The sequence below is a fragment of the Saccharomycopsis crataegensis genome (genome assembly GCF_037102585.1).
Source record: "Saccharomycopsis crataegensis DNA, jcf7180000000075, whole genome shotgun sequence".
NCBI lineage: Eukaryota > Fungi > Ascomycota > Saccharomycetes > Ascoideales > Saccharomycopsidaceae > Saccharomycopsis > Saccharomycopsis crataegensis.
In genome coordinates, this window is record NW_027043822.1 from 940,412 (window position 1) to 954,907 (window position 14,496).

The 14,496-nt window shown below is 36.6% G+C and overlaps 6 protein-coding genes across 6 annotated transcripts; all 6 read left to right on the plus strand. All coding sequences in view use genetic code 12, as the record gives it.

Moving 5' to 3' along the window:
• Positions 1–182: 182 nt before the first annotated feature.
• DASC09_025400 (bifunctional hydroxymethylpyrimidine kinase/phosphomethylpyrimidine kinase) lies at positions 183–1,823 on the plus strand (the record flags this gene model as incomplete). The annotated part of the gene is made up of 1 exon (XM_064996143.1): positions 183–1,823. One exon carries the CDS (start codon positions 183–185, stop codon positions 1,821–1,823), a length of 1,641 nt encoding a protein of 546 aa, XP_064852215.1.
• A 1,563-nt stretch (positions 1,824–3,386) lies between these two features.
• DASC09_025410 (putative amidotransferase) lies at positions 3,387–4,265 on the plus strand (the record flags this gene model as incomplete). Its single annotated transcript, XM_064996144.1, has 1 exon — positions 3,387–4,265. One exon carries the CDS (start codon positions 3,387–3,389, stop codon positions 4,263–4,265), a length of 879 nt encoding a protein of 292 aa, XP_064852216.1.
• Positions 4,266–4,751: 486 nt separating this feature from the next.
• On the plus strand, positions 4,752–6,011 carry DASC09_025420 (sphingosine N-acyltransferase LAG1; the record flags this gene model as incomplete). The annotated part of the gene is made up of 1 exon (XM_064996145.1): positions 4,752–6,011. One exon carries the CDS (start codon positions 4,752–4,754, stop codon positions 6,009–6,011), a length of 1,260 nt encoding a protein of 419 aa, XP_064852217.1.
• Positions 6,012–6,635: 624 nt separating this feature from the next.
• HSE1 (ESCRT-0 subunit protein HSE1) lies at positions 6,636–8,795 on the plus strand (the record flags this gene model as incomplete). Its single annotated transcript, XM_064996146.1, has 1 exon — positions 6,636–8,795. The coding sequence occupies one exon, from the start codon at positions 6,636–6,638 to the stop codon at positions 8,793–8,795; it is 2,160 nt and encodes a 719-aa protein (XP_064852218.1).
• Positions 8,796–9,038: 243 nt separating this feature from the next.
• VAC14 (Vac14p) lies at positions 9,039–11,942 on the plus strand (the record flags this gene model as incomplete). Its single annotated transcript, XM_064996147.1, has 1 exon — positions 9,039–11,942. One exon carries the CDS (start codon positions 9,039–9,041, stop codon positions 11,940–11,942), a length of 2,904 nt encoding a protein of 967 aa, XP_064852219.1.
• Positions 11,943–13,475: 1,533 nt separating this feature from the next.
• DASC09_025450 (uncharacterized protein) lies at positions 13,476–14,090 on the plus strand (the record flags this gene model as incomplete). The annotated part of the gene is made up of 1 exon (XM_064996148.1): positions 13,476–14,090. One exon carries the CDS (start codon positions 13,476–13,478, stop codon positions 14,088–14,090), a length of 615 nt encoding a protein of 204 aa, XP_064852220.1.
• Positions 14,091–14,496: the final 406 nt, after the last annotated feature.

Consider the following 14,496-nt stretch of genomic DNA (forward strand, 5'->3'; position numbering starts at 1 on the left):
TGTGCAGATGATCCCCGCGCATCTATTGGCCAGCCATATTGTGCACGGCGGTGTCCGGTAAGCTTGCAATTTAGAAAAGACAAAAAAATTGTCCTTTAGATCCCATGATTGCCTGGTAATGAAAATATTTCTAATTCTCTGTGATATGAGTTCTTATTTACAAGGATACCGATAGCGTTTGAATGACAAAATTTAAGGTTTTCGAGATCCATCTTTACGAACACGATTCACTTGAATTGATTGTTCCATTAAACACAGCCAACTTACCGGCTGTGTTGACAGTTGCAGGCTCAGACTCTTCCGGTGGTGCTGGTATTGAGGCTGACCTAAAAACAATAATTGCACACAAATGCTATGGGCTAACCGGTATTACTACATTGACTGCTCAAAATACTACAGGAGTTGAAGATGTACTCACTATTTCACAATCCATGATGAAGTCTATTTTGGATGCTAACTTCAGTGATATCAAAATTAGTTCTATAAAAACAGGTTTGCTCACCAAAGAATCAATTGCCGCTCTAAAATATGCCATCGACAAGTATGAATACAAAAACAATCTTGTGGTAGATCCAGTTATGGTCAGCACTTCCGGTTTTGAATTTATGAAGTCAGATCTTTTTGAATGTATCAATCGAGAGATCGGAAATTCTATCACAATAATTACTCCAAACTTGCTTGAGGCTAAAGCAATCATAAATACTTTAAGTGGTAAAAATCTTTATACAAATGAACCATTGGAAACTATTGAAGAAATGTATATGATGTGTCGCAAAATTTTTGATCTAACTGGAATAGAAAATATTCTTATTAAAGGTGGTCATCAGAAATGGAAGCAACAAGATCTTTTAACCGATACTCTTTATTGTTCAGAGAACGATTCTTATTATGTTTTTCATTCCAAGATGATTGATTCTGTTCATACACATGGTACCGGTTGCACCCTATCTTCAGCAATTGCGTCAAATATGGCTCACGGCTTATCCATTATCAATGCTGTTGCCAATGGTATTATTTACGTTCAAAATGGTATCAGATCTGCACCTGGTTTCGGAAGAGGCAATGGACCATTAAATCATATACAAAGCTTCAAATTATTCAATTATGAAGCAATTGTTGAAGACAAATCTTTCAAATTACCATTTAGCGAAGGGGAAGCTTTCAAATTTTTATTTAATCATCCTAGAATTGCAAAACATTGGCAAGAATATATTAATCACCCATTCATGTTTAAAGTGAGAGATATGTCATTACCATTAGAAAAATTTAGGCACTTTATTCAACAAGATTATGTGTATCTTATAAATTATTCACATATAATGTCATATTTGGCCACATATAGTACTTCCAAAGAAGATTTTAGAAGTGATTTGGCTAAATTATTTGCCTTGCACGAAGAAATGAATAAAACAGGGGATATCATCTCTCTATTGAATGATGATCCAACCAAAGGGTTTGAGCCTAACCCTACAAACAAAGAATATATGGAAAAGTTGCTAGATATTGCAACCAATACAGGTGATGCTTTAGACATCACCACTGCACTTACACCGTGCTTCCACGGCTATTCCATAGCTGCTCATAATGCCAATAATTCAGTCAAGAAGTATCATAAAGCTGATAAATTAACTACTGAAGTATACACCCGTTGGATCGATGGCAATTTGCAGACAGTTTATAGTGAAGCTTGCAAGGTTTCGGAGATAGAGTTCAATGCATTAATTCGAAAGCGTTGTAAAAGCCAGCAAAAACTTGATAGAGTTATTGAGATATTTGAAACTTTTACTAAACTTGAAGTCCAATTCTGGAGTAGATGTATTTAAATATTATACACACCATATTAGGTTAGTTAATGCAGATTATAAACAATAGATACAATAGATGATGAATATGAATGTTTAAGCAATTTTAATGACTGACAATTATGCTGATGGCGTAAGAAACATCTTATACACTCATGATATTGGAGTGTAACATAGCATCTGCGAAAGCCAGGGGTTTTTAGCGGTAGTTATCGCAAGAATTTTACAAAATCTACTATTGTGGATATAGGTGAGAAGTTTTCCCACGAGATAAAAATATGACTTCTAAGATGTGAAAATATTAAAACTCTCTTGCAAAAATTATCCGAGTTTGATTAACTGGTTGTATGGTACATCAAACTATGAGTGTAATTGGTTCTTCTGATATCTACTGGTACAATCTGTAGAAAACAACCAGCTGTAGTGGAATATATTCATGGGCTTTTAATTCCTTGAATTGCACGAGTTGAGGGCGCTTACGATAATTAATTTAATGCTAACATAAGCAACTTTGAAGATTCCTGTGTAGTAGATACAGTCACTATGTTTCATCTACTTTTACTATTTTTTCTTCTTTCCTTTTTTGAAAATTTAATGGGAAAAATTATTGTCAACCATCCAATGAATTTATCATAAAACCATTGCCAGTCTTTCTTCCCATTGATTTTTAACTTGGCCATTTCTTCTTCTTCTCTCAAACATTCTTTTTCCTCGGCGTCAATGACATCCTTGTAGGTAAATAAGTCAGCCTCTTCAGGTTTAATAAACTTTGACTTCTTAATAATCTTATAGCCAATAAAGCAAATAAAATAAACAGGAATTCCAATGTAACCAGTGACAAAACTTTTCTAATCAAATCCTCCAATGAAAACTGTAAAACTCTTGATTATTGCAATCATGCAACACATGAAGAGGGAAAAATAAGTGCCATAAGGCTGAAGTGGGGCATAATATATACAAAATCTCTTGTTCTGATGTATCCTTGTGCCTTGACTGCCCTTGTGAAGAAAATATATGTCACAAGAATGGAAATCCAAGTGAGCAATCCGAAAATAGAGACCACATTGACAAAATAATTAAGCACAGTTTTGGAAGATGAAGAACATGTCATGAATGCCAAGCAACAGAAAAGTCCAGCAAAAGCCAAAGAGTAAACTGGAACCCCGTTTTTGTTTGTGCGAGAGAAAATCTTTGGAGCTTTTCCATTTGCAGATAAGCCATATATATGCCCCTAGATAACGAAGCAGGGTGACCTTTTTCTTCGGAAAGCGATTTTTGCCCTGTGTTTCGGGATAACTCAAAGCTTACTTGGCCGCAATTAGCCATATTGGAGAGGCTTCTGGTGAAAATATCTGTGTTGCTACTGCCTGGCCCCTCTGATTTAAATCAAAGGTTTATTAGTGACTCTTTCGCTATATACTCTCTACACTGGCACGGCACTGCATGACGCCGCCTTGCGCAGTACCTAAATCCAGACAATTTTCCTCAATTTCTGATAATCCATTTTATCTTCGACTTTTTCTGTTTTGATAATCTTTTACTATCGACAGACCCTTAAATTTACAACTGGAATCGTCATTATCAATGTCTCAATTCATCGCTATCTTATTCACGGATACTCCCCAAGTACCATACGGTTCATCAATTGCTAAGAAATACGGCGATTATGGTGATCAATCCATCAAACTTCTTGAAGATAATATCCCTTCAAACCTTCCTCACCCGAATTACAGTTTCAAGAAGTATCGTACAAAAGAGTATATGCAATTACCTCTGGATGACGAGTTAAAAAGTTGCTGTGGAGTACTCGTCACTGGATCACGATCTGATAGTTTTGATAACCATGAAGAATGGTTGATCCAACTTGAGAAGTTCTTGGGGAAGTTGTTACTTGATGAGCAATCACCATATTATAAGAAGATTCCAGTGGTGGGAATTTGTTTTGGCCATCAATTGTTGGCTAAACTCTTTGATAATAATGGACATTCCGATGGCCACCAAATTGTTGGGAGAAACCACCAAGGATGGGAACTTGGATTGAAAGAAATCGCCATTTCTGAGAAATTCACAAAGTATGCGGAATCATTATTACAAGAACAGTCTACAGACCAAGAAACCAGTTTCAGTACTGGGAATTTCCGCAAATTATGGCTTGTGGAATCCCATCAAGACGTTGTATATTCGGTACCATCATCCAATCTAGATCTTTTGTCGATCGGAAGTACAAACATCTGTGAAGTTCAGGGGTTATTCGATGGGAAATCAGTGCTTACGTTCCAAGGCCATCCAGAATTTGATACTGATTTCCAAGATTATGTATTGTTGCATAGGGATGTTGATATCGGGATTTTGACGATGGATGAGTATCGGGAGATGATTGGCAAGAGTGGGAGGATCAATGATGGTTGGAAGATTGGGCAGTTGATCAATGCGTTTTATCAGAGATTTGGAGACTATGCATAAATATATAGAATTTTAATAGACCCGGTGAATTGATAGAGAACTGACTAACTGGAAGAAGCACAAGAAGCAACGGAAGTACCATAATAACGTGATCAGCATGTGATCTCAATCAGGCTACAGATCACGTGCATATTAGGGGTGTCATGAATCACACGGCAAACCACCCCCACATCGGTATCACAACAACAAAAAAAATTGTTTTCCGCAAAAAATTACATCACTAAATCGCTTTTTAATTTAGATAGCTGAAAAAAGGACCCTGTTTTTGTTGAGTATTCCTAATTATAGCCCGAGAGTTATCCAACTCATTTTAGGATATATAGATTGACCCCATTGTCATTGGAATAGCGCGTTTGTCTCTCTTTTTAATCTCTCAATTACTTTGTCAATCATTTTTTACATTAGAAAAGCTCCTTTCTATTCCTTGTCAAGTGAGGTTCATTAATATATATATACATCTATTCAACAAACACATTTCCTTTTGAGATGCCTGACTCCCTCAAAGTTTCGGAAAATACTGTCGGAAATAGAAGACGTGGGTCTTCTGTCGGTAATATGGCAACCGTGGGTCAACACGGTCTTTCCCTTCTGACCACAATTTCCAAAGATTCTAAACACAAAAGATTAAGAAAACTCAACACCCAGAAAGTCAAGAACAAGCAGGACTTGCTCGCTAAATTCTATTACAGCTTTTTGGAATTGAATTTCAGAATGACTTGGCTCAGCCCGCTTTTGGTGGTGGTGTCGGTATTGACGTGTTATTTACTCAGTAACAACTACACCGAATCTAATCCCCTTCACATGTTCATCACCATTTCTTATAAAACCGACGAAATTGATGATAATGGGTATTATTTGTACGACAAAGGTCCCAAAGATTTTGCATTTGTGTTTTTTTATATGATTTTCTTCACATTTTTCAGAGAATTCGTGATGTCAGTGTTGCTTAAACCAATGGCGTATAAATTGAAAGTCCACAAAACTGGTAAAGTTGGGAGATTCACTGAACAGATGTATTCCATTGTATATTATGGTATCAGTTCACCATTTGGAATGTGGGTGATGATGAAGTTGCCAGTTGGTTGGTTCAACACCTATTATTTTTATGAGACTTATCCGCATAAAACGATTTTCTCATGGATGAAGGTATTTTACCTTGGTCAAGCAGCATTTTGGTCACAACAAGCTGTTGTGGTGATGTTGCAATTGGAAAAACCAAGAAAAGATTTCCAAGAATTGGTGTACCATCATATCATTACCATGTGTTTAATCTATGCTTCTTATACTTTCAATTTCACCTGGATCGGCATTGCCATTTATTTGACAATGGATATTTCTGATTGGTTCCTCTCGTTATCCAAGGTGTTGAATTATTTGGACGCTGCGATCACCCCGGTGTTCTTTGTGCTCTTTGTTGGTCTGTGGATCTATTTTCGTCATTACCTTAACATCAAGATTTTATGGTCGGTATTGACAGAATTCGAGACCGTGGGGACTTATAGATTGGATTATCAGAATGGGGCCTACAAGTGTTTTATCAGTAAACCAATTGTGTTTGTCTTGTTGTTTGCATTGCATTTGTTGAATTTGTTTTGGTTATTCTTTATTCTCAGAATTTTGTACAGATACATTTTCCAAGGGGTCGCTAAGGACGACCGTAGTGATGATGAAGATAGCGAAGATGAAGACGACTATGAAGGGTATTCCACTGACTCGGAGGAAGATTCTAAGGAGAAGAAGGAGTGAAAACAATGTGAGAAAGATTGAAGACAAAAAAAAAATATCATTCAAGTAATTACTGTTTATTTGCTCTTTTGTTGTGTTAATTGTTAACTTTTTAATTGCCATTCTTTATTGATAACTATTTAATTATTCTTTGAAGATCGATGAAGATCTTAATACCATTTAATTCTACTATTCGAATGTTACCTGTAGAAAATAAGAAATGATAAAGTATAATAAAATATAATAAAATATAATAAAATATAATAAAATATAATAAAATATAATAAAATATAATAAAATATAATAAAATATAATAAAATATAATAAAATATAATAAAATATAATAAAATATAATAAAATATAATAAAATATAATAAAATATAATAAAATATAATAAAATATAATAAAATATAATAAAATATAATAAAATATAATAAAATATAATAAAATATAATAAAATATAATAAAATATAATAAAATATAATAAAATATATGTGGAAATATTTTGTTATAACAAATGAGCGAAATTTACCCGGTATTGGTATCACATCGCCTACTTTTTTTTGGTAGTGGCAAATTGTTACACCTTTTAATAACCAGTAATCAACCATCCAATATTTAAATTACCATATTATCTATCTTTTCATGGCTGCCAATCCTATAGAATCTCTGATCCTTAAGGCCACCGACGAGTCATTAGTCTCCGACAACTGGGAATACATCATCGATGTCTGCGACTGTGTCAATGATGACCCAGATAATGGAGCGGCCAACGCCATCAAGGCCCTTAATGACCGTCTAAAGATCAACAATGCAAATATTCTTCTTAGAAGTTTGTCATTGCTTTTGTCACTTGCTGAGAATTGCGGCTCCAAAATGAAACAAGAGATTTCTTCTCTGGCATTTACCGGGGAATTGTACCTGATCATTGATAACCGTCATATTCATTACACTATCAAGATCAGAATAGTGGAAATCATGCAACAGTTGTCCAAATCATTTAAAAGCGATCCTAGTCTAAAGAATATCGACAAATGTTTGGCAAAAATCACCCAGAATCACCCAAACTTGTGCCCTCCGGTTCCAAAAGTCCCTACTAAAGCAAGAATGGACACCAGTGATTTGAAGAAAGAAGAAGACGAATTACAAGCAGTGTTAAAATTATCATTGGACGAGTACAAACAGGTGGAAGAGGTAAGAAAAGCAGGCAATACTGTGGCACCAATGATTGAGGAATCAAAGAAACCACAAGAGCCAAATAGTATGCCAAAGGTTAATGATACAGATGTCAATAAACCTATCCCAAATGCCAATAATACTAATACCGATGCCTCAGTGTCTGAAATCAAGAAAACTGATAAACAAACTCCAGCAATGGTGAGTAAAGTTAGAGCATTGTATTCTCTCCAAAGTAGCGAACCTGGAGAATTGTCATTTGAAAAAGGCGACGTTATCACCGTATTAGAAAGCGTATATACCGATTGGTGGAGAGGCTCACTCCGTGGTAAAATGGGGATCTTCCCATTGAATTATGTCACTCCAGTGGCCGAACAGACCAAAGAAGAAATGATCAAAGACATTGAAGTGGAGTATAACATACTTCAGCAATCGAAAAACATTGAAAGATTGTTGATCAAATTACAATCTTTGAACACTAGCGATGACCCAGCACAAGTGTTAAATACCGACGATGATGATTTGATCCAAAACTTATATAACAATATCACCCCACTTAGACCACAGGTCGCTAGATTGATTGGCAAATACTCTATGAAGAAAGAAGAATTGATCGATTTGGATACCAAGTTAACTGAAGCCGAGAGAACCTATAACGATTTGTTGAATGCCGCTACTTCGAAATACAAGCAAACAAGTTATCAGCTCCCACAACAACCTACTGGATATCCTGCTTATAACCATAATCCTTTCCAACATAACTTACCTCAAACTTCAAATGTACCAAATCCCGTCAGTCCCCAAATGACCAGTAACGTTCCTCCTGCATACAACTATAGTACTACACAACACCAAATCCCTATCAGTTCACAACATCAAAACCCTCCACAACATCAAAACCCTGTCAGCTCACCACCAGCAACAAGCTCTTCTAACAGTCATCCATCCTACCCATCTAGCTACACCGCTCCACAAAACCCACCGGTTAATGCCCCTCAAGGTCACAACGTGGCACACAATTATCCAACTAGTAATCCCTCTTACCCACAAGGCAACAATTCTGCACAAACTGTAGTCGCCGCTTTCCCATCATCTCGCCCTCAACCAGTAAACTATTCGTTACCTCGTCCAACCATTAAAAACAAGACATCTTCTAACATTCCAAGTAATGTTGCTGCTCATACATCTCCTGTTAATACCGGCGGTGCAAGTCTCAATACTGGCTCCTCTATTACAAGAATTAGTACTGGTGCTGCCCCTTCTAACACTGGTAGTATCCAGGCACCAGTGGAACCAATGGCCACTGGTGTTGGGTTCGGAAACTCTCCAAAAGTCAATGCTACCCTGACAAACAAGCAAAATAATGTCTTTGCTACTATGCCAAGTGTTCCATCGGCAATCCCAGTCATTAATCAGGGAGTCTCGAATCCGCCGTATCCTGACAGCACTACTGGGTTGCTTCCTAATTTTGCAAGCTTAACTTCTGGGCCATCAAATACTGCATCTCTAATGTATCCTCCATCCAACGGGCCAGGATATCCTACTAGTTCTGGCAGCCTGAATCCGCCAAAAAATACTGCTCCTAAGTATCCTCTTAATTCTGGCGATTTCTTGCCAAGATCTACCTAACCTTAAGTTTTTGTTATTTTTTTATTTAGTCAGTTGTTATCCATAATATAATATAATTATTGTCATTGAATATGATCATTACTATTAAAGTATAATAAGATAAGCGAGATGAAATAGGATAAACAATGTTTGGAATATCAATCACGTGGTGAAAAACACCACTATCAAAAACATAAACACAAATAAACCCATCCTGTTACTCTGTTTTACGTGAAATATTCCCAGCAAATAAAGACAATCATCATGGACGATACCACCGCAAAAGCCCTTGGAGACAGATTATACGAGAAAAGACGGTCTGCGGCGCTTTCTGTTGAAAAAATGGTGCGGCAATTGCTTGCCCAAAACACCACTGAGGCCAAAGACCAAATCTCCAAAATCATCGACCAGCTTTGTCAGGATTACGCCTATGCCGTACATCAACCGAATGCCAGAAACGGAGGGTCCATTGGGCTTGCGGCAGTGGCGATTGCCTTGGGATCCAACCACATTGCCATCTATTTGGACAGAATCATCATGCCAGTATTGGCGTGCTTTAGCGACCAAGCGGCCCAAGTGAGGTACTATGCGTGTGAAGCATTGTACAACATTGCCAAAGTGGCCAAGGGAGAGATCTTGGTGTATTTTAACGATATCTTCGATGTGTTGTGTAGGCTATTTGCTGATTCGGAAAACAGTATTAAAAACGGCGCGAATTTGTTCAATCGTTTGATTAAGGACATCGTTCATGAAAAAGCCGCCACCTACGTTTCGGTGATCCATGCCAATAATAATGACGATTCGTATTTAGTGGAATCACATCATTTGGACAGCGATGGGTATTACTCACAATATAATTCCCGGCAATCCAATACCGCGTTCTCGTTGCCGAAATTCATCCCGGTGTTGAAAGAACGACTCTTCACTAATAATCCGTATACCAGGTTGTTTTTGGTGGACTGGATCATGTTATTGAATTCTGTTCCCGATTTGGAATTGATCAGCTTTTTGCCAAACTTCTTGGGTGGGTTATTAGGTTTCTTAACCGACCAAAAAAAAGATGTCCGGATCATCACTAACAAATGTTTGTCGAAATTTCTTGAAGAAATTAAACGAATTGTCGAGACAAAGAAAGTAGTAGAACAGCACAGATTATTGCGGTTGGAAAAAGCCCAACAACAGAAACATTTGGAACAGTTTAAAAAACTGCACAAGCGGATCCATAGTATCGATTCCGCCAATAGCGTTCATCCAGAATCGTTCAACCATGAGATGTCATTATTAAAGATTAAAGACGAAAATAAGAATACCGATGAAAGTGAAGGGAATATTGAGGATGATGAAGATAGTGGTGATTCTTCGAAGTTAAAAAATGATGTAGTCGAGGATAAGAATGATCATGATGATGATACTGATAAATCAGATGAAGACAGTGAATTCGAAGAATCCGAAGATGAATCGGGAAGTATGGTGGGTGATTCTTATTATAATGATAGTGAGGGTCCGCTTTACCTCCCATTGCAGGATGTCCAATTAAATTTTGCGGAAATTATTAGGATATTGATTGCTAATTTGGACAATAAGAATGAAGAGGTCCAATCAGTGGTACTCAATTGGATCGAAACTTTACTTGATATTACCCCTACTAGTTTCATCCCATTAATTTGTGGGTTATTGGAAACTCTCGTGATGATTTTATCCTCGGGTGATTCGGTAAAACAGATCAAGGAAAAGGCCAAGGCAATCGATAGGAAATTGGTCGAACTCATCTATCTTTATTTAGATCTTACTGAAATTCACAGCGAAGATAACAACAACAATGATTCAAAACCTCTTACTTCTTCTTCTTGTCCTACTCCTCCCGTCACTGCTCCCGATGTTTCATCTTCATCGGCGCCGCCTCCTCCATCTATTCCCCCAGCAACTGCCACTCTCCCACGTTCTGCTTCTTTCTCGTCGTCGTCTTCTTCACCATCTTCTTTGCCTCCTACTGCTTCCACTGCTGTAGCACCTTTGACCATCACCAAAGATTCCAAACCTAAATTCGGGTTTTCTGATAAACTTATCTATCCAAGTGATTCGAAGAAAAAACCTATCCCGACTCAAGATGGAAATTCCATATATAATTCTTTGGTCAATATCATCACCAGTAATTTACTCAATGTTGACGAATCCACCAAACTCCTTTTACTCGATTGGTTGATCATGTTACACAAGAAATCGGCAAAACTTTTTGTCTCCAATTCACTAAGTAAGACTTTCCAAATCTTACTTAAGAGTTTATGTGGGGAATCTGCGGCGGCGGTTGACAAGGATTTGATCTTGATTTCGGAAATTTCCACCAGTGCCAATGACTCGCTATTCTATCAATTAATGTTAGATCTTGTGGGACTTTTCAAGAATGATCGGAAATTATTAGAAGGTAAAGGGAACTTCATCATTAGGAAACTTTGTGTGAATTTAAATTCCGAGCGAATTTATAAATCATTGGCCCATGTGTTATTCGATATCGATCACAACACTGTTGTCAATAACAAAACCCTTAAAAACAATTTGGGATTTATCAGCATCATGATCCAGATCCTCAATAGTAATTTGATTACCGCTCCGGAATTGTCAGCATTACGTAGCAAGTTACGCAACCTTAACACCAAAGAAGATTGGCAACTTTTCTCTACCTTATTTAAATGCTGGTCATATAATTCCCCTGCATGTTTATCGTTATGTTTGTTATCCCAGAATTACGAAATGGCGTATAATTTGTTGAGGATTTTTGAGGATTTTGAAATCACCGTGAATTTATTGATTCAATTAGATATTCTTGTACAATTACTCGAGAGTCCGGTGTTTGTGAAACTTCGGTTACAACTTCTTGAGCCTGATAAGTACCCGTACTTGCTCAAATGTCTTTACGGGATCTTAATGCTTTTGCCACAATCCAATGCCTTCAATACTTTACAAAGGAGATTGAATTCGATCAATGGGTATACTATTAACACTGGAGCACTTCCGGGAGCTACCACAATGTCGCCATCGACTTTGGCCACATCCGCGCTCTCGTCAACTTCAAAGTTGATCTCTGGTAAAAAGCAAAAGTATAATGATTTGATCAAGTTATTCAGAGAAGTGCAGCAGAAACATGAGAATGTTCGATTGGATAGTAATTGAGAGAAAATGAATGAGTATTTGAATTAGTTATGTATCTTTTGGACGCCTTTTTTTTTTAATGTAATATATAGGATTTTCGCAAGAAAAATGATTTGCTGGTTGTAATTGTGATTCTTTTTTGACGCCCATGTTCTCTTTCCTCACTTTCTACTATGCTATGCTTCTCCTTGTTTCTTGAAATTTTATTCAATCGTCTTGTTATTCAGCTCAGTTGATCTTATTTTTCTTTATGCGTGTTTTTTTGGTTTTGGTCACTATTTTGTCAACTTTTTTCTATGACCATAATCATCTGCTCTAGTGGGTTCATCTAACTATTTTACTCTATCCTTTCCTTCACTTATTATTTATGCTCAACTCATTTCTTCATTTCTCTTTCTCTTCTTATTGTCTTCTGAAAACCTGTTTCTCCTTTTTTGGTACAAATATTTTCCTGCTCTAACCGTTTTCTTTAGTTGTATGTACACTAGCTTCTTTTTTAATTATCTTCCTCTGATAATGCTCCTTGCTTTAATCCATCCTCTTGAAATATTTCAGCATTTTTCTTTTGTTTTGTTTTGTTTTATGTTGTTTCCTGTAAATATGTTTACTCCGCTAATGTCAATTATCGCTATACTCCGGCAGCTTATATAAGCTGATATACTTTATACTACGAATGTGGCCACCCTACTTTACATTTTATCGTGTTAAATTATTCTGTTGTTTTATTATTCATTTGTCTTCCTTAGTGTTATTGGAAGACAAGAACCGATCCCACTATTATTATTCATTTAATACATTTACCCATATATGGGTGACGTGGTGGATTGTCTCCTGTCGTTTTTTGTTTCTGCAATCACGTAGAACAGCGAATAATTCCAATAAGAGTGTATAACAGTAACTCACTTCTGCAGGTATATGATTATTTAGCATCAAGAAAATGGGTGAGTAATTAATCGATTGTTACGAGTTACCCTAATAATAGGTTAAGAATTATTAATGATAAAAAATAAGGACAACAAAAATAAGATGAAAGTGGGGTGACTATAATCGTACTATGTACAATAGATTGTACACGTTCTATCACATTGCAATATTCTAAGAATTCTTTTTTAAGACAGTTTTCCAAGATCCCTTAAGGTAACAATTTGAACAGTTTCGTGAGCTTGAAAGTACAGACTTGGAACAATATAAATCGAAATATGGGTTGGTAACATAAGCTACCCAGGCAAATCTTCAAGTCGCATTTCCCACGTCGCCCTTCGATGAATTTTGCGGTGATACCGCCAATACACACAACATGCATGAGCTGAGTCCCGTGGGCGGTGCTACTTTCCATTGGGCTTTGGTCTTATCAATAGGGGGAGGAGAGACTTGATTATGAATAAGCGGTGGGGCACGTTATTTGTATAAAATCCACTTGAAAGACTCAGATGGTATTATTTTTTTGACTTTTTCCTTCCTCCTTGTCAAGATCTTCAACTTTTTTTTTTAAGTTGACATTAGCGTCTTTTTTTTTATCTGACTTTTTGCTTTTTCCTTTATTTTCCAGTAGCTATGATCTTTATTAACAACAGTGCATGTGAATTAGAAGATGATTGTTCGTCTACCTTATCTGCTGCATCTATCGTATCAATCGTTTTGATTGTTATGGGTGTGGTATGTTTGATCATTTACGCAGTGGCTCGGATCCATCAACGTCGACAACGAGCTAAACACGCCGACCAATTTGATCCTACTTCACAACAACACTCGATGGAGAAAGAAATAATCGAGTCTCCACAATCTTCTGCCAGCACCGTGACTTTTGCCAGTAATGATTTTAGCCACGATACCACCAAGCTTCAACATAATTCCGCGTCTTCACTTTCCAGTGGTGATACTTTCCTTAACACCAATACTGGTGCCCCAACCCCAGCGATTAGCGTGACCCACCAATTCAAGACCAAAGTTTACGACCGCAAGAAGGGTGTTGAAGCAAATGATTCCATCTCGGTTGGCAGTACCGATACTACGGTAGGTCACCAAAACAGTACCGGGTATATTGTTAGAGCACCGAATAATAATAGTAGTAGTGCCACTTTGCACTCGATTGGATCGTTCCAAAATGGGTTCGTTGAAGTACCATTGCCAGAAAAAGTGATTTCTAGACCAATTCAAAATATAGTTTGATGGAAATCATCCCAATTGAGGCTACGGTAGTTATAAAAAAAAATCGTCCCAATCGAAGTTATCAATGATCAGCGGAAGTTTTGGATTTTGTGTGAATTCCAAAAAAGAAAATTTGAAATTCATCATGAGTGGTGTTTCTTCAGTTCAAAATTTTAAAAAATCCTTCAAATTATGAGTTGTTATTTAATAAGTTCTCAGAAATATGCCGCAATAATTTAGAGAATTCATTCATCCCTAGAATAATAGAGTTTTATTAGTTTTTTTATGTATTTTTTTATTTTTTTATTTATTTTCCCTAAATATGTTACCAAGACTTTTTACAAAGAAAAAATATAAGAGTTTTAGAGCAATAATTATTATTCGTAATATTATATATCTTTTTGAGACACAATAATACCAAGATTTT